Here is a 26,238-nt window from a genome sequence, read left to right as displayed (position 1 = left end):
GCGATATTTTAAATGTGTATTCCGCACTCTTGTGTTTGCTTTAGCTAACCCTGTTTTCCATGCACATTTATATGAGCCCATACCTCTGTCAAAAAACACAAAGAAAACAAACGCATAAAATAAAAAAAATGTAAATCTCGTAACATCGACTATTTGAATAACTTTTTAGTCTATTTTAGCCGTATTGCATTTTATCGTCCATAGTAAGCATGAAAATTCAATTTTGAAGGTATTCTATTCGAGAACAACGCAAACAAATGCATTGCAAATATGCGAAAATTAAAAAAAAAAACATTGTGCTGCATGCGCAAATGCTCGCAAGGTTGTCTACCAAATTTTAAATCACCATAGTAGAATCAAAATTCAAACAACACTAACAAATAAAAACTAAAAAAACAACAACTGCTTTCTTATTGAACTGAGTCTAAATTTAATAGCCTTATTCAGTGAATGGTAGTTGGAAAAATATAAATATTTTTTTACGAACAAGAATCACATGTCTTTAGCAATTTTTTATGAACACTTACGATAAATTTGGGTTCTCTCAAACATGAATAAATAAACTAAAATAATGACGTGCACCATCCGAAAACAGAAAATGCGTCGGTACGTCTGTATCCACCCGGAAAAGAGCTATGCCAACGCTCACGTTGCTATATCTAATGAAAAATTAACATCATTCCTCGAAGCAGGGTGTGTTTGTTTTGCTTCTAAGTTGTGCAATTTGCAGAAAAAGAAAATCTCGCTCCGCCTCCGACGTAATTCGCAGCCTTTCACAGGAGGAGAACGTTGAGAAAACAATGGTCGTTCTTTCGTTCACAGCCGAGCCTCGCTTACTAAGCAGATTAATGAACTTTTCGTAAAGGTAGCAAACCATAAAAATGACATTATCCTACCGTTTCTTGGTCCGCGACGTAAGCACACACACACAAACACACACACAGTATGATCCTACGTTGGGCCGGTTTGAAAGGGCGCCAATTTTTCCACGAACTCCTAACACCTGCAAGAGCAGCGTAACCGTCGCGACAGGGAGGCTGGCTCTTTTATCGCAGCAATTTGTCCGGACACCGCGTTGCACTCGTGATGCGCCGTCCCGTAAAAGATCTCGTACCGAAAGTTAGCTCCCCGGTTGCACATTTAAATAAACTTGTGGCCCTCGGAAGCTGAAGTCGCTGCTAAACACACCGTAGCCTCGGATTACAAAAACACGAGTTCGAGCGGAAGGTTTGCACTGGTTCTTCGCAGAAGCACCACTAACGATGGATTGAAATCCAGCAGCGTTGTTATTTTGCGATATTGCTAAATATCACACAACGGCGCATTTCCCGATGCCGGAAGTGGTCACTCGACGTGGTTGCTTAGAGATTAGAAAGCAAGGTGGGACCGCGGCCTGAACGTCCTACGTATGCCATCGATTCACACAGTCGCGTTCTTGTCCCGAGTGCGGACTGCACGTCGTTGTGGGGTCTTGGCTATCAGTAGGGTTCGCTTTGGAAGCGATTTAGTTTGTTATCGGGTTGTCTGCCGGCCGCAGAACCGCAATACAGTACGAGAAGATCGTTGCCGCACAGCGCTTATCGCGGGGTGCAAGAAAAACAGTACACAATCTCATTCACCCTGGACTGCCGATTCCACCTCCAACGTTTAGCTGCGTAAGGAGATATGACCAACAAAAAAAAAAAAAAAGAAACACACGTTCGACGGACAAGGCAAGAACAAAGCGACCACAAAGCCTATATTTGGAGTGTGGTCACTGGCTCAGTTGGCATGAATTGCATTGCAGTTCCAAATGCCATTAAAATCGCAAAACTTCACCACCGGTGTCATGCGAGCCCGGGGGAGGTGCATGGTTCAGTTGCTTTATTAGAAAACTTGCACAGACCGGTAGTGGTTGATTCAATACCATTCCCGTTCATGCATACAAATGCAACCTTCGTTTAGCGAATCCTGCATACCAAACGTGTCCGGCACGAACAACGAACAGCCATAGAACTGTTATGGATGCCACAGAAGAAGCATTAGTTTGCTGAATGTGGGACACTTTTAGGCGCGGAGGCGTTGCTATTGGCGTTATCGTTCAAGAACAAATCGACATTCGGTTTGTTGGGAATTTCATTAATTCAATAATGTCGCTTACGCTATGGGTCAAGCGCGAGCATTTTTATCAAGCTATGTGTGTGCCGATTCAATTTTTTCACAATATTCACCCTTATCAACATGGTCCATCAAATGGTAAACATAGGCGACACATACGGCCGATGCCTTTTCAGATGCCACGCCACATTTTATCAGAACTAACCCCAAGCCGACCCCTCCCTAGCTGCCCATCCCAGTGGGCAGCACGGCGGTTGGTCTCATTGGTTTCGTTCCGAAATTCCCTTGCAAAACCACTTGAACATTTCATATCACAATCCGTGCCATTTACACACCCGTATCGCTTGCTTACTGTCGGTATTATCAGCTATCCCACCAGTGCAGCACTGTAAAGAGGGATGATCATGTGCACTACACATCGGCTACTGCTGAGCAACGAGACGACTGTGAACGAGAGCTGAAGGTTTATTTGGATGTCCTTTATGCTATTCTTCGCCCCTTCTGGTGTTACGGATTATCGGAACCAGCTTTTGCGGGTTCGATTTGCTGAGCACGCATTTTTGACACGCAAATTTGTTAAAAAAATAAAATGCTCAACGTTTATCGGCTCAGTGCAGGATTCAATTCAAATGGGGGACAGCAAGTATTTTCAAGGGGATGTTTGTTCACGCTTGACGAATGCATTATACTTGCATTTTTTTTCTCAGACATGTAAACAAAATGCTAGTACAACCACATCAGAATGCTTTAGCAGGACTGTTTATGGTCGTTTAACTATGGCGCAAATTCAACTATGGCCAAAAATTTTGACCGAAAACGAAATGTTTATAGCACCAAGGAATATTTGGCACGAATGACACTGGTAGGGATAGTTTTGCAGCCGTACTGTAGCACGTTAAGTATTGCATGAACCATAATACAATAATCCCCATCTCGGACACGGGCAACTGAGAAGAAAACACTCATCCGTGCAAGTATAACACGGATGAAACCTATCCAGGAAATTCCAGGGTGTGGTCTAGTCTTTTTTTCAGTAAAATCAGGGAAATGAAGCATATGAAAACGAATGTTTGAACCACATCTGTTGATTGTAGTTCATTTTATTGCGTTTCTGCTTTCCCATTTGCTCGTACGTGCACGCTAGTAAGCAATCATGTTGAAATTATAATAATTTTTGCTTACACTAGCTGATATATCCGATTTCATTTGCATCAATGATTTTTAAAGGAGGGCAGGACATGCCTATTAGAGACATTCATCTCATCTGAATCCAAACTCCTTGAGAGGAGTAATAAAAATCTATATCAGCATTACAGAATTTAGTTGCTGTGAATAAGCAAGAAAAAAAGTCAACCGAAAAAGCATTCATTTAACTACATATAAATCTTCTTTTTAAACAAAATTAAAACCATGCTATGTTGTGTATTCGAAAATAGGTTAAACTATAACTGAGTCATGTAAAGAAACGTATTTTGAAAACGATTCAGCCATGAGAAACAACAGGGAAAACCGTACTCTCAAATGCAAAATGTTGACGATAAATTAGAATCAAATCCTTTTTAATATACATCCATCCAAACCACACACACTCCTTCCTTTTCTATACAGTCTACCAAGAATAACTTCACTAACAAAGATAATTTAAACCCAAACATTTTATTTCAAAGTAAATCGATTTTAATGTATTAACACTACGTTTTGTTTGGATAAAAGATCTTATTTTAAACAGTATAACGAGATAATATGCCATCATTAATCAACCTTGAACAAAACATCGAAACCCTTTCACTGACCCAGCCCATGTCACAAAATCGAAAGAAACAATCTCTCATTCGAAAACGCGTGTGCCACGGATCGCAAGAAGAAGAAAAATATGACCCAAAAATGGTGCCTCTAAGCGGGGAAAATCAAACTTAAGGTACGCCGAACTTCGCTGTTAAACTAATTTTGTAACGGGTTTTTGAGACGCTCCGTCAGCTACCTTTTCAATTGAGTTAATTTCCTATACGGGTACTTGAACTCTTACGTGGTCAACCAACCCACCTGAATTTTCTTTTTTTTTAGACCAGACCGAATTACTAGTGTAATAAATTACCTGTAAAGCTTTCAGTTGTTAAAGATAACAATTATCAAATTCTATAACGAAAATTTAGCAAATGTTGCTCCATGCTCACCTTGTGGCAAATCCAATCTACGAATCCGGAAGCATCTTAAACTTTCCGATGTAACAGACTTTTGGAAAATACTTTCGATTCACAAATCGCACAAAAAATTGTTTGAAACCTACGTTAAAAACTGATGCGAAGATTAAAGGGAAGCATTGGACTTAGTTATGTATACATCTTTTGTGCCAAAGATACAAATGAATACCCAAATTTATTATTTTGCAATATATATACAGGTGAACATCAATATAACAAATATGAATTACGTAACGAAAAACGCATTTTTTTTTTAATAAGGCATTTTAACCAAAACATATCTAGTAAAGTTAAAACATAAAGTAATCAAAGTAATTTAAAAATATCAAAATCTACTTTCGTAAGCCCTCTTCTACATCAGCTCCTAGCCGTTCTACAAAATAAGGAACTTTTATTAGCTGAATAAACCTGTTTCAAGCTCGTATTAAGTTTTTCTCGTAACTGCTTTTCTCCTAACATTAATAATCGTTCCGTTATTAATGGCTCCAAAAACTTGTCCCAAGGTTTTATTACCATTTTTTTGAAAACGAATGGTAGACTACACCCTGATTTTAGAAAAAATTTAATTATTTTTCAGCTATATATAAAGTGCCGTCTATCATAAAATTTTTGATGAATAATATAAGTCAAACAAAAATCGCACAAATTGATAAAATATGTTTCTCACCGAAATACCCGTGAAAAAGAAGCAAACAATTTGCGAAACCAATTCTGCTGATTTCTGCCATACAACCGGTCAGCAAAGTTTGACCAGTACGGCAAAAACAATCGTCTACTTTTTTGCTTAAGCTTACTTATGTTTTTTTATTGCCTTCAAGCGTGATCCGATTAAAACCCTGCTGCACACGAAAATGGGTTGGGCCATAAAACTCGACACGTTGCGCAAACGGCTTTCAGAGCATTTGCTTGGGAGAAGGTAAGCCTTAAGTACAACTATGATTTGGTTATTTGTTGCTTTTGTCAACTCAAACTTTTCAGTTTAAAAAACTAAAAGAAAAATACCTTAAATTATTCAATTATTCAATCATTCAATTCAATTATTCGACCCGTTGGATTTAGTATAAGGGCAAAAATTGATTGCATACAATATCATGTAGAAACGTTGTTCGAATTGATTATATTTAGATCTTTAACTTATAACATTGATTGTTGAGGCCACTTATAAGAATTATGGTATATGTTTAAAAAATTAATGACCAAAGATAGAACACTTTAAACAAAAACGACCTGTTCAAAAAGAAATCTAAAGAAGGATATCCTGTAAGCATCAGCCGGAAGCACATTTTCTTCGTTCTCAAACTATCTCTCAGTGAAAAACTAGTCATTAAGAAAGCAATAGCTGGCGTACCGTGCCACGAAGAATCAAACTCAGCAAGAGAATCTGTAATATTTCTTGGTGTGCGTCTGGCCATGTAACGCAAATGAACTGCGCAACGCAAAGCACCGTGAAACCGGTTCACGTGCAAACCATTGCATAATGCCAAACACGCGCTTACTTTGGCAACGTGCGTGCGAGTTGACCGGCTTCCCGAACGGGATGAATGCGAACGGATTGCCATATTAACCTGAATTTAAGACATTTTTCAGAAAGAGTCTTCGTTTTCGGTGATTGTAGTTCATTTTATGCACATTGTAAAGCATAGAAAATGCTACAATTAAATATATCAAACATATCCAAGAAAAGGTTTGCCGTACCTATCCCGTGTTGCCGTTGCTATTAGCGCGTATTAGAGTGAATTGTTTGCAGGATTTTATTCGGTTGCTGAATCTAATTAGTATGAAAATAACGATTTGACAACGCTTACGACTCCCCTGGAGCAGCAAACATTGCAATTACCGACAGACATCGCTCGAAAGGAGTTCAATTTTCAGATTACGGATCTGTCCACGTGTGCAGAGTAACGAAACCATTATCAGAAGCAAACATTGGGACGTGAGCTTTGGGAGCAAAGGTAATTGGAGTACTACAATACACGTAGCAACCACGCCGTCTGCTTGGCCGCGCTGTAACCGAACCGGTGGCTCCGTGGAGTGGCCAGAAAATTGCAACGGGCAATTTGCAGCAGTCGGCAGGTTGCATCATCGATGGTGAAGGAGGAAGGAAATCTGTGAAACAAAGTGAAGGGTGGGGAAAAGTGTACTATCTTGAAGCGAGAAAGAACGAGACAGCTGATAGGCACGCTTCGCTTCGGTGACGTAAGAGTGCAAGGCGAGATCTTCTAGCCAGCGCGTATTAGCAGCTATCGGATGATGGAAATTCCGCTCGACAACCGGTTGTTCGCACCTCAGACTGAGCTTCGAGGAGAAGGTTTATGTGGGGCTTCACGTTCATTCGTACCGATCGGGCTCTTTTATTTTGTTCCCTTCTCATCCCGTGGAAGAACAATGTAGACGTCAAAACACCTAGCATCACCGGGTCGCGAAAAGGCAGTCAACGCCGCGAATCCACTATGAGGGAAATTTCCAGAGGCGAACTCATCTTGGCACACTTTGATGTTGCTATGGTGAGGCCCGTGGCGAGCTACCTACCTTACGTGATCTAGGCATCAGATTCCGAGAAACAAGCTCAACACTAATTCAATCGTTGACCAAGCGTGTTCGCTGGCCCGTAATACCGACTAGAATTGCTTGGATGCTCAACACCCGTAACCATTGGAAGTCCATCAACATTCACTTGCTTTAAGGCACTTGATGCACCGCCATACTAGTAAGCATTGTACGTAGCGCCGTGACGAATTAAATCCGATTACGTTATCGCACGGTAAAAGATTTTGGTGTAAGATTTAGCTCACGGCGCAGTGCAAGATTATGGCATTTTCGGGAAGCAATACACTGCGTATTAATCTGTTTCAAGGATAAAATATCCACCGTCGATAACCTTCACCGTACAGGCACATTGCCCATGGGGATAGTAATGTTAATCCCGATTTCCTTATTTGATTATTTATGCTCCACTGCCGCTAATGCACGGGACAAAAACACAGCTGGAAAACTACCATCATAGGCCGAAATAAATAGCAAGGACGAAAATGTGTCACGCTTAATGGAGGCACAGATCTAGCCGAAAACATGTGACAACATGCCTACCAGAATAGGAGAGTCACTAAAAAAACACAACTTACTTTTGGCTCTTCGCCGCACGCTCCACTGAGAGGAGGTCACTGCAGATGCAAACGTAATACGTAAAATCACCGATCACAGTAAAAGTTGTCGGTAGACACCATCGCGAATACACCCGCTGTTACTCAGAACCGGCTACTCGCGTTCGATACCACGATTCGGGGATTTTTACTTCGGTTGTAAATTCCACGCAGAATATTCGTCTTGCCAGCGCTACTATTACAACCAGCTGGCACTAGCCGCACGAAGCACGATTTGACAACTAATCTGCTATTACAATAGGAAGCTGGTCCGACATCGTACGGTTCTCGTGGGATTGGGGAGCTTTACCTAGCGCGCATGACAGCAGCTGATCGGAGAGAATTTGACAGCACTCTACATCGCATGGTCGCGGGCAATGCGTAGCGCTTATGTATCTACCATCATAGAGCCATGCTCAAAGCAGATTTATAAATATTAAAAAAAACCGTTCCTTAAATAAACCACGTGCTCTACTGTTCGAACAAATCAAATGGTAATATGGGTAATACTTATTAGCAAAAAATTTAGCTTTTCATTGGACTTAAATTTGTTTTTCTTTAACACTCATCTCATGCATAATATTGCTTTTTACATAAATTTATTTTTTTCAAAGATTAACTGCATATGCAACCGACCAATTGTGACAATAAAAGTTTTAAATTAATTCATTTTGTAGGGTTAAAGAAAAAATATTGACAATAAAATCGGTATGTTTTTGTATGCAAACACCATTGACATTTTTTTTTCGAGAAGCCACCACATGGGACAAATGACCAATACTTGTGCTAGTCCTTTCAATAATTGCGATAACTTAAATCACGGACCAAAGGCGCACCCATCATGATGGATTATATCAGAGTCGGATAAAACCTCGACCTTCACATTGTTTTCTTTCTTGATAAAAACCCAAGTTTACAACGGAGTAAAACCAACTTGCCATTTCATGTTGTCGATATTGCGTTTAATTTACCTACACATGGGATATGCTCCCGCCATATAGTTTAACGAACATTACGTTTAAAATACATACATTCAAATTGTGCTACTTTTGTCTCCCTGTCTGTAGTAGCATCGTCATGTTTGGACGACGAAAAAACGTGCGTTTTCATTCCTTGTGTTGCAATTCAGTTCAAATTGATTTGTTATCTTGCTTCAAACGCTACGAAACCAATTTCTCCACTGGTCTTGTCATTTCATTTCAGTTCTGCATCGATATTCAATACATCTTAGTTCTGGATCCATTTGCTCAATTTGCCCTCTAACGAGCTCACTATACATCCATACCGAACATTGTTTCATTCACTTGCACATTTAATTTGGAATCTTATCGAACGTATCCCTTTTCTTGCCACAACCGATGAGATCTTATCTCTCAAGAGACGGGATGGAAATTAAAGGTTGCTGCTAAGACCGCAGAAACTGACGCACATGGCGCGCGGAATAACTGAACATGACTTCTCGCAGGAAAGCCGCGAATGAAGGTGATAATGTTGATAATCATATTGGGTGGGTGGGTGCGTGTATGAGTTACAAAAATTAAAACAATACGATTTGCTACCACAGAACGCATAACGCGCAAACGGACAGATAGTTTTCCCACAAGGACAACGGAACGGTTTACAACATGCCGGCTTCGTGTTCCAACGACAACATATACAAATATATATATATAGAGACAGATATACATACATCATAGATACTTCATCTCAGCCACTATTAATTCTACGTTGATGATGATGCGTTTCTCTTCCCAGTTCCCCATTGGCTACACTGCTTGTGAGTGAGTTAGGTTTTATCTTGTTTGCTTGCTTTGTCTTATTCATTTTCCCCCATTGGTTTAATATTGTACTTTTTTTGTATTTATTTTCTGTGTCACCTAGGCGTTGTTGGCAAACACATGACGATTCTTGCTTCATTTGCTATTCTTTTCGTAACGGCTGCCCACTCTTTAGCCCTTGATTCATCTGCGCTGTATTGGCCACATTTTGCGCCTGCTTGCCTTCCCTACGCTACACAGTTGCAGATTACCCTCGTTTGAAAGTACGAGCTTGTGAATGTAAACTTTTTGTACACATTTCCTGTATGATCGAGTAAAGCTTGAAAATTGCATGGAAAAACGAACTAAGCTTTTTAAAAATGCCGATTCATAACGCACGCCGAGAGGCGTGTTGTGCAGCCTCCTTCATATTTGTTCGAATCGTCTTCCTTAATTTCTTCGGTTGCGTTACCACTGGTTCTCCCACTCTTTTGTGTTTTAAAATAAATAGGTTAAAATTGACGCATGAGGGCGTATATATGCTCAGGAATTTACACTTAGCTTCGATTGCCCTTTCGAGATGAAAAAAACATGGAAGAAGTTTGCCATTCCTGGCATAGATAAAAAATAATAAATAACTCACTTCGCGTGGAAGCGTCGCGCTTGCGCAAACTAGAACATTGTTTCCTAAACAAACTTGCCTTAAAAGAACGTTACATTAGTATAAATAATGAAAACAAAATTCAACAAACAAACCCTGCTGCTGCTGCCAGTTCCATGCTACCCTTCCTAAAATCGGAAAGGGAAACCAGAGTTGTGGGGGAGGTTGCCACGGGTGATTGATAAATGGCAACGTAAAATTAGAGCAATTACCATCTACATCTTTTCGTGAATAGTCTCGGTTCATAATTGTTAATGGAAAAAAAAACATTGCTTTAACGTGTGCAAGCTTGCAGGCTTTTCTCGCCATCCCTCCAGCCACGGAAGGGACGAACAGGAATGTAGAGCGCGCGCTTTGTTTTCTCGACCACTTTCTCTATTGCACATCCACGGTCGGGAGTGTTCTGGGTGCGTATCGTATGGGGATTCCGGTTGTTTTAGCCGCGGTGATGCTGTTGCTGGTAAGAGAGCGGCAATAGCGCCGGCAGAATTGCGCGGATGATCAAGAGCGAGCACGCTAAGAACAATAGTGGCCGCGTTGCATCAGAGCGTGTTATCTACTCGGTGGTAACTTAAAGAAGTAGTATACTATGCGAAGATAATCTCTGAAAATTCACATGCTTGCAGCATTTCTTCCATCACGCTCTTAACCGTTTCTCTCTCTCTCTCTCTCTGTCTTTCGTTTGCTGACCTTTAGTTATTTTATCGCTATACTGGCATTAATTGACCGATCACGGTTCAAATTCCACATTATTCTACATTTTGTCCCATCTCATCGGGCATTCCGTTTGTTCGTTCTCCTCTTGCCCGTTTCATTAACCCCTCTCTTCTTTTGTACCAGGTGGTGCTGGTGTAGCGTAGAATGGCTATGGTAGAACCCTGAACACGTGCGGTCTTTATACTCATTTCCACCATGATCATGATGGAAGAAAAAGAGAATGGCGATGATGCATGGTTGGAACACGTCGCTGCTGCGCACCATTCAATACTGCACCTGGAAATAGGGATGCCGAAGTGCGTCGGCGGCGGTGATGCGATGATGCGGGTTGATCTCCAGAAGCCGTTCCAGCAAATCGTACGCATCGTTTCCGTACTCGTCACAATCGGTACTGACTTCAGCGACCCGCTCCTGACAAAGGCAAACGTCCGGCGGTTTGCAGCAGTTGTCGCACGCGAAATTATCCTCATCCTGGCCGGGTGGCGGACTGAGCCCACCAGCATCCGCCTCGCCCGAGGCTGGCGGTTCCTGGTTGCGGCGGTGATACAACCCCCGGAAATGCTGGCAAAAACGCCGTAAGTTGTACGCCCGGCATAGCATATTTTCCGGGTTTACCTGCAGCTTCCGATCGAGGGCGAGCGCAGTTTCATTTAGCCGCTCGTACCCAAACACGGAGATGATCTCCGCCAGCGAGTGCAGATCGTCCTTGTTGCTGAACACCGGATACAGCTTAGCGAGCATGCTACAGAAGATGATACCGACGGCCCAGATGTCGACGGCCGTCGTCTGGTCCGGGTACTTCAACAGCACCTCCGGTGGCCGATAGCCGGGTGTACCGGCACGTGGTGCAATGATTTCGCGCTTCACCAGGCACTGAGTGCACACCTTCGCGTGCCCATAGCAGACACATTGCGACTGCTCTACGGTCCGCCGAGTTGTCACAGCTCTCGGACCTACCGCAGCAGCAGGGATGCGCTGATTGTCTAAGGCGGTGTCGTTGGCACCCGTTTTAATGAGATCTTTCGAGTATGGTGACCGATAGGACTGTGTCGTCGAGCGGCGATGCCTCAGCACGCTGCCAACACCGGCGCCGGGCGACTTCACGAGATCTTTTGGTCTGCTATTCGAGAGTTCCTCCTGCCGACGGCAGCTTTTCGTTGGGTCTCCACCCTGGCGCTGGAAGGCTTTTCCCGGACAGCCTATCTGCAGCGACAGCTCACCGGTACCGGTTTCCTGTGCGAGTCCAAAGTCCACTAGCATACAGGTACCGCCGTTCTCCCGGTTGTACAGGAAGTTGCTCGGCTTTATGTCCCGGTGGATGACGCCATGCCGATGCACGTGCCTCAGCGCGACCAGCAGCTCGCGCAAGTAGTGCTGCACCTCGCCAGGAGTCAGCGTGGCGTAGAACTGATGGAACGGCTTGTGCGGGAAGTAGTTCATGACGAGCTTCGCCGAACCCTGGTCCATGAAGCCCTCCACGATGCCGACCACGTTGCACTTGCCGCCCATCACCTCCATGCAGCGAATTTCGCGCTCAACCCGCAACGGGTGGCTCGTTGGCGTGATGTTTTTGATAGCGAACAGGCGCCGCTTGTCGAGTGGCAACGACTGATCCCTGGATAATGATGCCAGCGAAACCGTGCTGAAAGTGCCCTGGTCAATCTTGCTGTGCAGCACGTACCGACTCCAGACACCACCCTTCTTCTGGCCGTCTGCACGGGTGTGGAGCATCGAACGAAAAAAAAAACCGCGCATGGGAGAGAGCGAGAGAGAGAAAGAGAAAAAAAGGATAAATTTAGTAATGCAGCTTGACGGCGGACGACCTTCGGCGGAAATGCGCGCAAACGCACGAGGATGACAGGAGCACCTGTTCCCGCGGAAGGAAGCTAGCTTACCTTCGGCGTTGTTCCTCGACGAATCCACTGTGTCCTGTTGCTGTCCTCCTCCTCTCTGCTTCTTGGCATCCTTCGCGGCGAGATCTACCGACTGCGGCGGTTGCTGTTGCGTGATATCCATTTTCCCGCCTCACTAGCTAGCCGAACACCTCTCGCTGCAAACACTACACAACAGACAAGTCGACGAAGGACACGAGCAACCGCCGTCACAGCCTGCTACTACTACTGCTACTGCTACTCCTACTAACCAGCAGTGGTTTGCCGCCGTCTTATACTTCTCTACTATTTATTCACGAGCCTCTTAGTTGGTTGTTCGCCGCTGTTGGGAGGTGGCGTTTTGTACTCTTTTATTTTGCAGAACACCAAACCGCCGCGTGTTTTCGTTTTCCAACGGCCGGTGCGTTGGTGGTGGCGGGCTTGCGTGTCACGGAATTGTGCGAATGATCTAATATCACAAGATGAGCGTACACATGCACCTGCAACCCGGGACACGGAACGAAGAGGTGTCTCACGGGGGTGGGGGCCCACGTTCTATTTTGCAGCCGCGTGGTCTTCTTCCTGCGCTTCTTCCGCTCAGCGGTTCCTTCTTCTACTGCTGCTGCACTGGTTTGGTTGGTTGCGATGCGTTTTCCTTTTTAATTACTTTCTTGTTTGTTCTCTCTCTCTCTCTTTCTCGCGCGTGCTCGCACGATCTGTTGCGCACCGACAATCTGGGCCAACGAAGCTCGAACCAACGTGTTGCTTTTATCGGTGGTCGTGTCAATGGTGTCCCGGCCAGCTACTTACTTCCGCAGGTGTTTCGCTCCTGCTTGTCCGTTTTTGCTTCAGCGTTATGATGCACTTTAATTTTTTTGCCTCGATTCTCTGCCCACCCACTGCCCATGGGAAAGTCGAGGTGGAGTTTTCACGGCACGTTTCGCGCTGGTGGTGGCAATTTTAACCGACACCTTCGTGCGTCCTTCACGCTGCTTAAATCGCGCAGAAAACAACAACAAACCCGCTGCTGGGCTCGTTCGGTTGCATTTATCTGTTGCCTTGCGCCGAAGAGCCACTCGCCGTGTCGTCACACGTTGTTTTTTTGCTTTGCTTCAAGCACCACAAGGCTGGAATTCGCTACAATGCACCGTGACTGCGAAAGGTGCGGTGTGCGTTCATAAGTGCATTTGCGTGTGTGAGCGTAGAGAGCGTATCGATGCTGTAATACAGCTTAGTTCACGCTCATATCGGACCCCCTACTGCAACGCCTTGGGAAGTTTGTGTATGTTTGTTTGTTTTTTTTTTACTTTATTGCTCCTACGAGACTTGAGCAAATAAAAACAACCAACCGAAAAAACTCAGCTGCTTGTCGGAGGAGGCATCGAAAAAACAAACTCGCACGTTCTCTCAGTTAGCGCGGAGAATTGCAACGGCTGCGCGCTCTCGCTCGCACACGCGTGCGCCACCTCTCCTTTGACGTTTCGCTTGACGGCTGTTTGTTGTTGGGTTTTGTTTTTGTTTTTGTGTCGTCTCTCTCTCTCTCTCTATCTTTTCTCGTTGGGGGTCGTTTGGTTGGGCTTCGGTTGCAGGCGATTGGTAATGTTCCTCTCATGCAATCACAGGCGTAACAATGCGCCCCAACCGCATAAGGCTGCACAAAATCGGTCGTGATCCTGTGTACGGTCAACGACAATCGAAGACGATGACCACCACCACCACCACCACTACTACTACAGGCGATACAAAACGAGGCTGAGGCACGCGGTTGTGTTCGCGATGCACCGAAGCAGCAGCAGCCCGAAGCGGGAGTAAAGATGCGCGTGGTGGCGAGATTACAAATTCGCACACCACCGAAACTGGCCCACAAACACCACGGCGATCTCGGTCGATCCCCGGTGGGGGCTGGGACACTCTAGCACCAATCGATGGATGCACGGGGGCAGTGGCCTACCAGGCGGACGCGTTGCATCTGTGTCCGACCAGCGCCGACGGTAGCGATAGTGGTGGTGGCGGCAACGACGACGACGGTAACGGCGAACGCGGTGCAGCAGAACCTGCGCGAGAGCAGGAGAGCAAATTTGATCGATCGCAAAACGACGGGAATGATGGAACGCTGGTACGCGTGAACGCCCGCGGCTTGCTTAGCTTCTTGGATGGTGATGGTACGTTACGGGGTACCCGATGGAAGTGAGCGTTCTCAAGGCGTGTTGAGCAACGGAAAACAACAACAGCAACAAAAGAGACTTTGAGAGCTGTCAAGGTCACCGGGCAGCAGTCGCCGATCGAACTAATTCCGCTGCGTTGCTGCTGCAACGTGCCCGTGTATGAGAAAGGCGAGAGAAAAGCGGATGCCGAAAAGCGACGAGCTCATGGACGGGAGCTAAAGCGCAACATAGGTTAGCGAATCTCGAAAGCGATGCGAAATCGAAACTGCACGGGTTTCTTCTCCTCTGCGGTGGTGTTGCACTCGTCGCTCGACAAAAGGAAATACAGACCGTCCGCATGTAGTGTTGCTGCTGCCTGGCTACTGTGTCGATTTCGGGCACAAACACATACAGTCGCATGCACAAACCCGTCCGGAAGAAGAGTTGAAAATTATGAAGCCATCGCTCGCTGCAATCCGTGGTCCATGTGCTTTTCGTACCTCGTGATTCGTACACGTTTCACCGCTGGGTGGTCATGCTGGCCAGGATGATGACACCCGCAACCTGCTGGGGTGGGGGGATGGGCGAGATGGCGAGGGGAATGCGATCGAGAACAATCGCAAAAGGGCTCGTTCGTTCGCTTTTACGACAACTGCACGGAGCGCAGAGATGCCAAGATGCAGTTGCTTTTCCCCACGTTCTCGCGCGCACGGTCACACACACACATGCGCTGTCAAACGTGCGAATGTCCTTTTGGCAGGAGCAAAACGTGTTGACGTCGTTCAACACGCGGTTTCCTCGTTGTTCCTGGAAGCTGCAACTGGAAGAGGACGGGGCAGATGTCACTTTCCTTTTCTCAATCTCTCGATCGATCGTTCGTTGTTATTCGTTCCTTCTCTCTCTGGAAAGCGATCGACAATGTACAGGAAAGCTGAATCGTACAGGTTTCCTCCAATCGTTTTTCTTCAAATCGAAACGGACGAAGCCCAGCCGCTGAGGCTGGCCGTGTGTGAGTGTGCGCGTATCCCGAACGTGTGGCCACAACACGCGAGTGGGTGGTGGCAATTAGCTGGCCCCTTCCGGTTGCAACCGCGAGCGCGTGGTTTGCACTTCCGATCTCTTCTTGCTCGCACTGGCGCTTTTTGCTTCACCACACTCTGGCACGTGGTGGCTGCTGATGACTGGCGTTGATCACTACGAAGACTTAGCGTAAACTGGGGGAAAAAAAGGCTGCAACAATGATACACTGCGGCACGTGGTGAAGTTGGGCACTGTGTTGTCTCGCGGACGTTTATCCGTGCATTGCTGCGTCAGAATGTGCTTTAAAGCAAACTGCAACTCGCAAAGCTCGGCTGCTGGCTTTTCGCTGTCAGTGTTGGACCCGTCGTGTGTCGGTACACTGCTGCTGCTGACTCGGTGTGGCGTGGGACATTAACTAGCACTAGTGCTAGACGTGTAGCGACATAGCTGCTTCTCGTTTACACCGTCGATTACTAGGCGTTACTGCTCGCACACCGATGCGCTTTTCCTTCGCATCGCGGTTTCCACCCACCCGTGCGCCTCGTGTGTCTCCTGTGCTTCCGCGCCCGCAGCACTCCTTAGTACATCGATATCAATCTTTCTTGCTCGCTCGCACTCTCACTCTCGCGCTCTCTCTCTACTCCTTTACCTCTGTGCTCTCGCATCCGTGTCTCTGGCCGCGGACTCACGATTCAAGTACATTCACGAGATTGATTCGACTGTTGGCCGCCGTCTCTGTTCGTCGGCACTGCAAAATGCAATATTCGAATCCCCTCTGGGGGTGGGGTGGGTTTCTTCCCGTTTTCGGCCTTTGTCAATTGTTACACGGTTGCTCTCCCTCGTTGCAGGCGAGTCAATAAGGCAACACGTTCAACACCTGAGCGTAGCTGCGTACCAGTCGCATACGATTGCACTGATTACGATGCAAGCAACACAAGCAAAAGATGCGACCGCACTTGCTTGTTGCTAATGTGCGTGCGTGTGTGAGCGTTTTTTTATATTCTCGCCCAGCCTAGCCTGATGATTACGTACGAAATTGCGGGACGATAACGACAAAGATCGATAAAGTGCAACTGCAATTCTTCCTCCTCTTCACAGCTTGCACCGTACATTCGCCACCGTTGCTTGTTTGTGCACCAATTTCTGCTCGATCTTTGTTAGCCAATTTTTCACGTCCCTGCGTGCCCTTCTCTCTCTCTCTCTCTCTGTCTCTCTCTTCCCCAGGTTGCGACACCCGGAGGAAACCGTGCCGTGCTGGAAAGTCAACAACTCCCGAACACCGTCAGCAGCGGACCGCGTGGTTAGCGAGACATGCGTTCCCGTTGCGCTAGAACGCAGTAGCTGTCAGAAAACGCGCTTAACGCGGGGATGATATCCACGCTGCTTGTTCGAAGTTTTTGACGTTAGCGCAAGCTCTCCGAGCGCGCGCGGTCACAGCCGAGAACAAAGAAGGCTGGTTTTTTTTCTTTTTTCTTACTGTCCACGCCTGCGTTGCGCACGGCGTGGGGGGAGATAACACGCGGGAAGACCGCAGCGTAGGCAAGCGCCCGCCCGCACACGGGAAGGAAGGGGAGAGAGAGAGAGAGAGAGAGCGAAAGAGAGGATAATAGGCGGAGGTTGGCTCGCGCGAAAGAGAAACTCGCACTATTGCGTGAGGGGATACGTCAGTGAAGTCAGCGTCACTTTGGAACTTTGCTGCTATTGTTGTTGCTGGTATCGCTGGCGCTGCTCGATGCGAGCGAAAAGTAAAACGATGCAGGATGGGCTCAAGCAAACAAACGACGACGCATCACTTGAGACGAATGGCTTGTGATGGGAAAAGAAATTCACGTACGCACACCCACTCCGTTGGCTGTGGTGTGGGAAAAAGACGAATACTTAACGCCGTCGCTAGAGCCACTGCCACCCGCTACCCTAATGACGCTTCTTGACAGCGAAGCTGGTAGACTGCGCTGGGCAACCGCGTGGTTTTCTTGCTTCGGGCTGCAGATTTGAAGGGCAGGGTCAATTTCGGTCTGGAGCGTCGACCGGAGGTATATCAACACGGTGATGACTAGATGATGGTGATGCTTGCTTACGACACACAGGACACAAAGGTTACACAAATCCGTACATTGCACGGAACACTCCGGGTCACATTCACTAAAGCTATTGTCTATTGCTATTGTTGCAATAAACAATGGGTGTAGTTGGTTGAAACGCGCAACATAAAAACACGTCCCACGGCTGACGCGCTTGGTAGGGAAATGTGAATTTCCCGTTCAACACGAGAACGGATGCGATGAGGGAAACGTCACAGACACGAATGTAATGAAGAAACGCGCGAAGAGAGTAAGCGCGCGAGAGAGCGAGAGAAAGCCAAGAGATCGATAAAAAAAATAGAAACGTTAAACTATCGCACAAAAACTGTCCCGTGTGCCCCGGAACGGATGGACGTGGTTGGGAGGCAAAATTCGATTTCGAATGTCCTTTCTGTATATCGTTGTGATGATTTTGCTGCTATTTGAACACAGCTGGGTGCTCGGGGAAGAAAGCACCAAGAGAGGCAGAGTTAGAACGCACGGGAGCGGAGAGAAAATAAAGAAAGTTAATGAGAACAGGAAAAACACACAACACAGCGATGACTTCAGTGGTGCGTGATGTAAGCCGCACAGCTGTTGTGCGAGCGAGATAGGGACCAATTGATTTGGAAAACGGAAACGAAACCCAAATGGAGAGCGAGAAATAGTTTTACTCTTACCAAACAAACAAAGCGTTACGAGAGAATGGGAGAATAGTTACTCTCGCGTGTCGCCGTATTAGTATTGACAGCCGGGAAGAGGAAGTTGTTTTTTCTTTCATTTTGTCTGTTCCCGGTTCTCTCCCTCTTACTCTCTCTCTTTCAACAACAAAAACAACCTCTTCCGAAACATCTGACGTCTGTCAACGATGATGCGTTTTGAACAACAAATTTTGCGTAATATCAACATATGTTTTTGCTCCTTTTGTCAACAAACCTGTTTGGCCTTGCGACATTCGTACGTTGGCTATTTGCATTCAAGCGCATATGATGTTCATTGATTTGTACTGTCTGATAGTAACTCTTGAAATTTTGCATTTTGAATTTGATAAAATGCAGTCACGGATTCAAAATTTTCGAATCCGTGACTGCATTTTATCAAATTCAAAATGCAAAATTTCCGAGAAGGAGAAATATCAGAAGCTATAATTATACAAAGATTTATTGACATTGATAAAAAAAAACTAAAATCACTCAACTAAAACTAAAATCACCGAATCTACTAAATCAAGAGCTTACTAACATTAGTCATTGCATTTAAGCTGTGCTTCGCGTTTCCTCGAAGCATGATATTTCTATACGATTGAACGCATAGTCTTATTGCAGGTATTTATAGTTTATATTACGCATGTGATAAAACTCGATTGAGCATAAAATAACTTCCAGTTCTTACAAATTCATCTATATTCTCCAACTGTTTTCTGGAGCTAGAGGAACAAATAAAAAAAAACACAAATGACAGCTCTTAAACGTCAACAAAGGAGTCGAAAAAGTAAGAGAAATACAAAACAATCATAGTTCGCTTATTATTCAGGAAAAATTGTGATTTACAGTGAATATTGAGCTTATATCGACCGTCTAAGTAGCAATGAGCGTCGATGAGTTGAGAGAATCAATACAACAATATTCAGCGCAGGTAAAACTAACAATATACTAATGATTTAGGAGTCTGAATCGACTACTGATTCGGTAATCTGGGTTTTCAGCTTACTCAGATCACACAAGCCTTGCAACTTACCAAAGATGAAGACGAGAAAGATGAGCTGGAGAAGTTGAAGCTTGATCTTACGGAACTACTTAACCTCACCCAGGAAACACTTGAACACACAACTGACGACGAAGTGCATTCAAGACATGAGACCGAACATACAGAACGTAGCAAACCTGCACTAGAATCGACAGCAGGCGGTTCCATTGACGATGAGTTTGCACAGTTTATGAAAGAAATCAACCAGCTTGATACCGACCAGTGCCACCGAGAGGGAGAAAGTCAATGCGTGTCAGATGTCACATTGAATGACTCGTTGAATCTGGATGAACTGCTCGGTAGCAAATGTTTGGCACCACACGAACACACTTGGGGCTCGACTGTGTACCACAACGCCATGGTATGCAGTCTAGATACCTCCAACTTAGCTCAAGCTACCGCGAAGGTCCTATTCACGAACCCCACTCATCGCGAGATGATACCGTGTGCGTACTTTCTAGACGGAGAATGCCGTTTTGAGGACGACAAGTGCCGCTACTCACATGGTGAAGTGGTCCTGCTCAACGAACTGCGTGACTATCGTCAGCCTCAGTTCGAGCGATTACGTCGCAAAGGAAGCCGAGCTCTCGTAAAGCAATCCTCGCGTCTTTGGTGCAAGGGTACTGTGTTGGAGGTGGACTTTGAGGCAAAGCGGTGCAAGATCCAGCTGGAGGATGGCAAACGCGAACACATAGAAGTACCGTTTGAGGATCTTTGGCCATTGGATGATGATGATGATGGCCATGATTCCGAAGGGAAAACTAGCTCCAGTGAGGATGAGGCTGATGAAGAGACCATCTGGAAGGCTCAGCTGGTAGAGAAAAGCCTCTTTCATGCTGCGCCCGACAGGCGGTTGGGCGAGTGGGAGGAACACACGCGTGGTATCGGTTCTAAGATTATGCAAAAAATGGGCTATGTAGTTGGCACCGGGCTCGGCAGAGAAGGTGAAGGGATAGTGGTTCCGGTAAGTGCACAAGTCCTACCGCAGGGCCGCTCGCTCGATTACTGCATGGAATTGCGGGAACAGGCCAATGGAGACAAAAATTTGTTCAGTGTGGAGAAAAAGCTCGTACAGTTGAAGAAGCAGCAGGAAAAGCGTAACGCTAGAGATTTCGCGCGACGAAGCAAAGCTAATGGGGCTAAGGACGTGTTTAGTTTCATCAACGAGCAGGTATTTGCTGGTGGCGGAAGTTCAAATACGCGCCAACATGCGAAAAATCCAGCTTTGACCGGACGCGAGCTGAAGGATCATTCATCCAAGAATCTGAACATAGCTAGCCTGAAGCTATCGGAGGAGATTCGTCGAACAGAAGCCGATGTAGAACGACTAAAAGTAACGCTTGCGAGGCATAAACCGGACACGCCCGCATTTGACAACATTCGGCGGCAGATTGATGCGAAAAAGGCCGAAATTTCTCGCCTGCAGGCATCCGAGTATAACATTTCAAAGGAGCAGCAACTTCGAAATGACAAACGCAAGATGACGGTATTTTAAAAAGTAATTATATGCTAATAAATAGGAACCATGCACTCCAATTTGCACAATTTACTTTTTAGCGAATGTGTTTTTTGTTCTTTTCAACTTTTAATTCTTAATCTAAACAACATTCGCAGATGGAAGAGATCTTGTCGATTATTATACACCGTTTGCTAATTGCTCTCACGTTCCAGCGCTGCCTTTGTTTCTCGTTTGATCGTTTGGGCTATAATTCTCAGCACTTGAGGATCTGTAATTTGGTCACAGAGCTGCTGATAGCATCCGTTCATGATGTCCTTCACCAATGAGCTGCTGGATGCTGCACGTTGGTTGCACTGCTTTAATGTATCGACTTCCTTTTGCAGTTGCTCTAGCTGCAATTTGGCCTCTTCCGACCTACGACTCTCCTGCATTAGTTTTTCCTTTAAATCGTCTCGTTCACGATGGACTTCGTCAAATCGGCCTAGTGCCTCTTCGAGATCTTTGGTCTTCTGTGTATCCGCTTGCCTCACGTCAGCGAGTTGCTTTTCCGACATCTCGAACCTTTCCTTTTGACGCTCAACTTCCACACGGCTCAGTTGTAGTTTTTTCTCTAGGATAACGATATCTGCCTTCAACCGTCTTTCCGATTCCTCTATCGCATGTAATTTTTCTTCTAACTTTGCGTCCGCATCCCGTCTGCCATTTCGTTCTGCATCTTCTAGGGTACGGACTTTACTTTTTAACGCATGGTTGGCGCGCTTCAGTTCTAGTAGTTTCTCCTCAAGCTCCAACACTTCTGCGTCTTTTTCTGTGCTGCAATTGGAACGATCGCTCGAACCCTGTAAACTTAGCAGATCGATCCGATCGAGCACGCGATCTAATTTAGATTCCAGTTTTGTTATGTTCATACGCATTTCCGTATTTTGCATACGATTTTCGCTCATGATTAGATTGAAATTAACATCCGCAACGACTGAGGTGCCCTGCTGTGTTGAGCCCAGCGTAGACGAAGGAATGTTGCTATTAGGCACCATCCCGGTCAATGGAACCATTTGCATGTTAAGAGCCGACACCACATTAGGTCTTCTAATTGGTCTTGCCGGAATCGTTTCTATTTTGGAATCGGACGTATCGGACGAATCCGAACCAGGAGCATTCATTGGAATTGGTGGTGCTTTTGCTCTTTCCGGTAAAGGCATCGCCTGGCCACCCATCCGCGCCATTCGCGCCGCAAGTTCAGTGCGGGTTTGCTTCGATGGCTCGGGATCCTTTTCCGCCTCAGACATTGGTTCCTCGACCAGTGGTTCCCGTTCAACGCAACACCAAGCTTCGACAACAGCAAGCATTGCTTGCCGGTCAGGTTCGCTTTCAAACAGAACGCTCCAGAAATCGCTCGAATCATCTGTGCGGAACTGGATGTAATCCTGTTTCACGAACACTTTTGTTTCACGGCTTAATGTGACTGTACCAAGGACATCCGTTTTCGTACGATACAGCAAGAGCCTGTGGCCGTTGGTAGACTTAAGCATAGCTAACCCCACCTTACCAAGATACAAGTTATCTCCATCGACTCTGTAATCGGTAGCGTCATTTAGTACACAAACTTAACCATCAATCAAGGGCAAACTACTCACAGTTTGTAAGCCGTGACAACGGAAGCCCGCACGATGACCCACTCAGAAGGCTTAGTTGTGTCCTCTGCCATTTCGTCGCCGGTTGGCTCGGACGGAATGTACCTGAAGTTCGAAGGCCCATATCTATCGGAAACTTTTATAGGTTTCGGTGCTTTTGGAGCAGTCGCACGATCAGTGTTGCTTATGGCAGCTTTTGGCGCAAGACCGAATATTTTAGCCAGCGTAGATCTTATCATCAGCGTAAGGGAAAATCATCATAATTAGTCATCGTGTTAGTTGTTTTGTGCAATGAGTTACTCACTTGCCACTGTTATTGTTGGTTGGTTTAAAATAATCATCTTCATCATCCGATTCGTGGACACCAGCCCGACTGGGGTCTCCGAACATTGGGAATGAGTAATTGGCAAAAGAAGTGTAATATAGTTTTAAATTTGCACCAAATGATCACTTATTCGTTTGTTTTGTTTGATTATCAGATGGTAATATATGATGTTTGACAGCATGCTACAGGGTGACTGTTTCAAATGCCAACGCAGAATACATTATTTGAATGCACTATGACGGAGATGTTAAATAGAGCTGTTAAATTTAAGGAGATATACAATAATGTACAGACAATAAGATTATCTGGCCTATAGTAGCCGGGCTTGCAGTTAAATAAGGTTGATAAAAATCACTTCAAATACGGAGTAAAACACAAGGGGCCAGGAAGAAGAAGTCCTACATCGTACTGTTTATAAATATTAGTAAAGAAGAAGAAGGATTTAAAAAATCATCTTCGAATGAAATGATACACTAGCATTAGATAGTATTAGCTAAGCATCCTTGTGACAATTATTTTAGTAGCTAGAAAGGGCAATACACTGCCTGTATGAACTAATCAAGTAGTAAATCGTGTACCATACACAGTGTACTTTCGCTGACAATCGACAGCTCGCACAGAACTATATAAACAAAGCACGTTGCACGTATACAGAGCCATATGATTTTTTTAAAATAAAAACATAGCATAGTACTCAACGAGGGTAAGAGTAGGGCTGCTACCAATTGAGTAGATAGTAGTATCCAAGTTGTGTCAGTAGTATACCGCCATTGTTCGTGGCATCATCGGAAACTATTTAACCGTGTATTGAACTGATTTCAAAGAGCCAAGTGATTTCAACCCTAAATTTTGATCGTTATCGACACGTTTTTTGTTTTGTTAAACAAACGTGACCACCAAACGCTATCAAAAATGGCACCTACGGAACTGAAACAGTACAGTCTTGCGGAAGTAGCCCAACACAATAAGCCTACAGATGTATGGATGGTCATTCACGATAAGGTGTACGATGTAACCAAGTTTCTTCAGGAGGTACGTGTGGTTTTGTTTATTACAATATCATACCTATCGCAAAAAAAAACACGATAGATGAACGATGGCCCGCTTAACCTACTTATCATCTTTTTCTATTTTACTGTCTTCCCTTTTACCTGGTCTTCCCCTATAGCACCCAGGTGGCGAAGAAGTGCTGGTCGAGTATGCTGGAAAGGAAGCAACGGCAGAATTTGATGACGTTGGTCATAGCTCGGATGCGAAGTACGTTAAAGACCCCTACACTGATTTGATATGGTGTTTCACATTCCTTGATTGCCCTCGATATGGACGTTCAAGGACAGCAAGTCACGTGACCTAACGGACGCAAATCGCAAACTACACCTGGTTGTCATAGACTTCTACCAATTTTACTTTTAGAGAACAAATGAAGCAATTTCTCATTGGCGAACTCATCGAGGCGGATCGGAAAGCGAAAGCTAGGATCACTGCTGGGTGAGTAATAATTTGGCACGGCAATGACGAACAGTGTACTCAACCTTGGCCAACCATGGTTGAGAAAAATTCTTTGTTTCACGTAGAAACACTCTGCGCGTTAATGTTTTCTATTTCCACCGATGATTCATTTATTTCTCCCGCATTTGCCTGCAAAAAGAGCGCGGCATTTACAAAGTTTTCTTTGTTTCTTTCCATGTAGTAGGGAAGATGCTGCCAGTACCGTTTCGTCGTCGTCCTGGATCGGATCTTTAAAGGCAAAATTTTTCGGTTAATTCCCGGCTAAAAGCAGGTTTCTTCTTTACCACTTTTGCCGTCGATTGGCGACGTGGCAGAGTCACGCTTGTCTAGGCGTGTAGAGCTAAGCTAGGATAATTTAAGTTCAATGTGGAAAGCACAAATACCTGATAATCTGAAAAAAGGATCGAATTTCTATTGTCAAACATTTTTTAGAATCACATATTCCATTAGCTGTTAGGTATTTCTGGTTTGGTGTATTTTTTGTTATTTTCTCCCTAAGGAATCAAATAAATGTCACTGAGGGGATTTTATGTTTTGGTTTCAATTTAGTTTTTCTTTAATTTAACCATTTCAAATAATACCTATAATGAAAAATGCTTTCGGTTGTTTAAAAATACAACATCCTTGCCGTAATGGAGCACGATTCCGTTCGCCTGTTATATGGTGAAAATTTCGTTATATGGTGAAATTAAAGAATACATTCCGACTCGGTAACTCCAATCATTGGATGCTATAACACAACACGATGAAGTGCATGATGTGGTTGTTGTAGTTTTAGGAATTAAATTTATCGTTCAATGCCGTGTGATTTTTTCGTTTCACTTCATTCATTTCGCGGATATTTGTAGTTTACTTTCATTCACATATTATCCCTTATCGCTTAACGATTAGGGACAGTTATTTTGCATGCTGCAAGTTTAGCTTATACCTGACTTGCGTTTTGCGCTCCTTCCTTTCATTCTAGCTTAACAAAGAATCAACGGACGGCTTTGATCGCCGGTTCGGCCATGGCAATCGGTGCGGGATTGGCGTTGATATTCAAGGTGGGCAACAAGAAATAGGATACCGTCCGTCCCGATCCTTTCACTAGCTGCCGAATATCGACATTCCTCCAAAGGGTGAATTTTCCAGGGAACTTGCAGGCGGTAGCTGTCATACGAATCGGAATCGGAATCCTAGCGGGCACATCCAGTGGCAGAGTAGTCGAATTGTTATCGAGTGTAATGATTAATTTATAGCTTTTTCGAGTGCTTTAACTTGCCCAATGAAAACGTTGCGCAAAAGATCGAATTCGGACCGTGCCGGATTCGACGTTTGAGAACAATAAATATATTTTCCATAGCAAATTGGCTGAAATCATTGTTCAGATGTTCCGTGCATATCTGTACAGCTTACGCTCCGCTTTCTTTTCATAGCATTTATTTCGACCACACGATTTTTTTGCGACCATCCTGCAACTTGGCGTTACTTAATGCTAGTAGAACCTTTCAAGTATCATTACTTCAAAGGTAGGCAGTACAATGAAGACACTTTGCTTCTCCGTTATAGCTTACGTTACATGAAAAACAGTACGACTAATATACAAAGTAATAACACACAAGACATAGTTCGTTAAATTAAATATCGTCGTTTGAACATTCAACGAAAGGATCAATGTGCAGCACCATCAATATTCTGTTTACTGTAGCGTAATCCTTTCGTTTAAGATTCGATAACTAAGATTCAAGCTGCTCAAACTTCCTCCCTATGTTTGACCTCACTTTGTTGATTTTCTTTTGCTATATCTTTCGAAGAATTCCCCAAAAATCATACAAGTCATTCTTAGTATCGTTAGTTATAATAAATACAAACAAGATATCTCTTCCTATGCTCAACAAACAACTATTAATTGGCAGCAGGT

The 26,238-nt window shown here is 44.8% G+C and overlaps 4 protein-coding genes across 6 annotated transcripts; 2 read left to right on the top strand and 2 right to left on the bottom strand.

Moving 5' to 3' along the window:
- Nucleotides 1-10,392: 10,392 nt before the first annotated feature.
- LOC128721611 (probable serine/threonine-protein kinase cdc7) lies at nucleotides 10,393-14,044 on the bottom strand. The gene is made up of 3 exons (XM_053815380.1): nucleotides 12,469-14,044; nucleotides 11,537-12,285; nucleotides 10,393-11,488 (listed from the first exon to the last, which is right to left on the bottom strand). Exons 1-3 carry the CDS (start codon nucleotides 12,587-12,589, stop codon nucleotides 10,838-10,840), a joined length of 1,521 nt encoding a protein of 506 aa, XP_053671355.1. The 5' UTR covers nucleotides 12,590-14,044; the 3' UTR covers nucleotides 10,393-10,837.
- Nucleotides 14,045-19,255: 5,211 nt separating this feature from the next.
- On the top strand, nucleotides 19,256-20,952 carry LOC128720289 (zinc finger CCCH-type with G patch domain-containing protein). The gene is made up of 2 exons (XM_053813951.1): nucleotides 19,256-19,303; nucleotides 19,374-20,952. Exons 1-2 carry the CDS (start codon nucleotides 19,256-19,258, stop codon nucleotides 20,907-20,909), a joined length of 1,584 nt encoding a protein of 527 aa, XP_053669926.1. The 3' UTR covers nucleotides 20,910-20,952.
- A 77-nt stretch (nucleotides 20,953-21,029) lies between these two features.
- Nucleotides 21,030-22,894, bottom strand: LOC128720248 (uncharacterized). The gene is made up of 3 exons (XM_053813907.1): nucleotides 22,809-22,894; nucleotides 22,508-22,735; nucleotides 21,030-22,445 (listed from the first exon to the last, which is right to left on the bottom strand). Exons 1-3 carry the CDS (start codon nucleotides 22,892-22,894, stop codon nucleotides 21,065-21,067), a joined length of 1,695 nt encoding a protein of 564 aa, XP_053669882.1. The 3' UTR covers nucleotides 21,030-21,064.
- A 695-nt stretch (nucleotides 22,895-23,589) lies between these two features.
- LOC128720835 (cytochrome b5-like) lies at nucleotides 23,590-25,673 on the top strand. 3 transcript variants are annotated; one of them, XM_053814534.1, is made up of 4 exons: nucleotides 23,590-23,861; nucleotides 23,998-24,086; nucleotides 24,243-24,299; nucleotides 25,303-25,673. In XM_053814534.1, exons 1-4 carry the CDS (start codon nucleotides 23,742-23,744, stop codon nucleotides 25,397-25,399), a joined length of 363 nt encoding a protein of 120 aa, XP_053670509.1. In that variant the 5' UTR covers nucleotides 23,590-23,741; the 3' UTR covers nucleotides 25,400-25,673. The 3 variants fall into 3 exon arrangements, with proteins under 3 accessions (XP_053670509.1, XP_053670507.1, XP_053670508.1); XM_053814532.1 differs by having other exon boundaries at nucleotides 24,243-24,317; XM_053814533.1 differs by lacking the exon at nucleotides 25,303-25,673 and adding an exon at nucleotides 24,520-24,856 and having other exon boundaries at nucleotides 24,243-24,317.
- Nucleotides 25,674-26,238: the final 565 nt, after the last annotated feature.

The sequence above is a fragment of the Anopheles nili genome, chromosome 2 (genome assembly GCF_943737925.1).
Source record: "Anopheles nili chromosome 2, idAnoNiliSN_F5_01, whole genome shotgun sequence".
Classification (NCBI taxonomy): Eukaryota; Metazoa; Arthropoda; class Insecta; order Diptera; family Culicidae; genus Anopheles; species Anopheles nili.
This window is presented reverse-complemented; position numbering and strand designations above follow the sequence as displayed.

Coding starts and splice junctions, on each gene's coding strand:
- LOC128721611 (XM_053815380.1), bottom strand. CDS start 12,589: ATGGATATCACGCAACAGCAACCGCCGCAGTCGGTAGATCTCGCCGCG. Junction 12,286..12,468: donor GTCGAGGAACAACGCCGAAG/GTAAGCTAGCTT, acceptor ACACCCGTGCAG/ACGGCCAGAAGAAGGGTGGT. Junction 11,489..11,536: donor ACAATCAGCGCATCCCTGCT/GCTGCGGTAGGT, acceptor ACCGTAGAGCAG/TCGCAATGTGTCTGCTATGG.
- LOC128720289 (XM_053813951.1), top strand. CDS start 19,256: ATGAGCGTCGATGAGTTGAGAGAATCAATACAACAATATTCAGCGCAG. Junction 19,304..19,373: donor TACAACAATATTCAGCGCAG/GTAAAACTAACA, acceptor CTGGGTTTTCAG/CTTACTCAGATCACACAAGC.
- LOC128720248 (XM_053813907.1), bottom strand. CDS start 22,894: ATGTTCGGAGACCCCAGTCGGGCTGGTGTCCACGAATCGGATGATGAA. Junction 22,736..22,808: donor ACCAACAATAACAGTGGCAA/GTGAGTAACTCA, acceptor GCTGATGATAAG/ATCTACGCTGGCTAAAATAT. Junction 22,446..22,507: donor GTTGTCACGGCTTACAAACT/GTGAGTAGTTTG, acceptor TACCGATTACAG/AGTCGATGGAGATAACTTGT.
- LOC128720835 (XM_053814532.1), top strand. CDS start 23,742: ATGGCACCTACGGAACTGAAACAGTACAGTCTTGCGGAAGTAGCCCAA. Junction 24,087..24,242: donor GGTCATAGCTCGGATGCGAA/GTACGTTAAAGA, acceptor TTTTACTTTTAG/AGAACAAATGAAGCAATTTC. Junction 24,318..25,302: donor AAAGCTAGGATCACTGCTGG/GTGAGTAATAAT, acceptor CTTTCATTCTAG/CTTAACAAAGAATCAACGGA.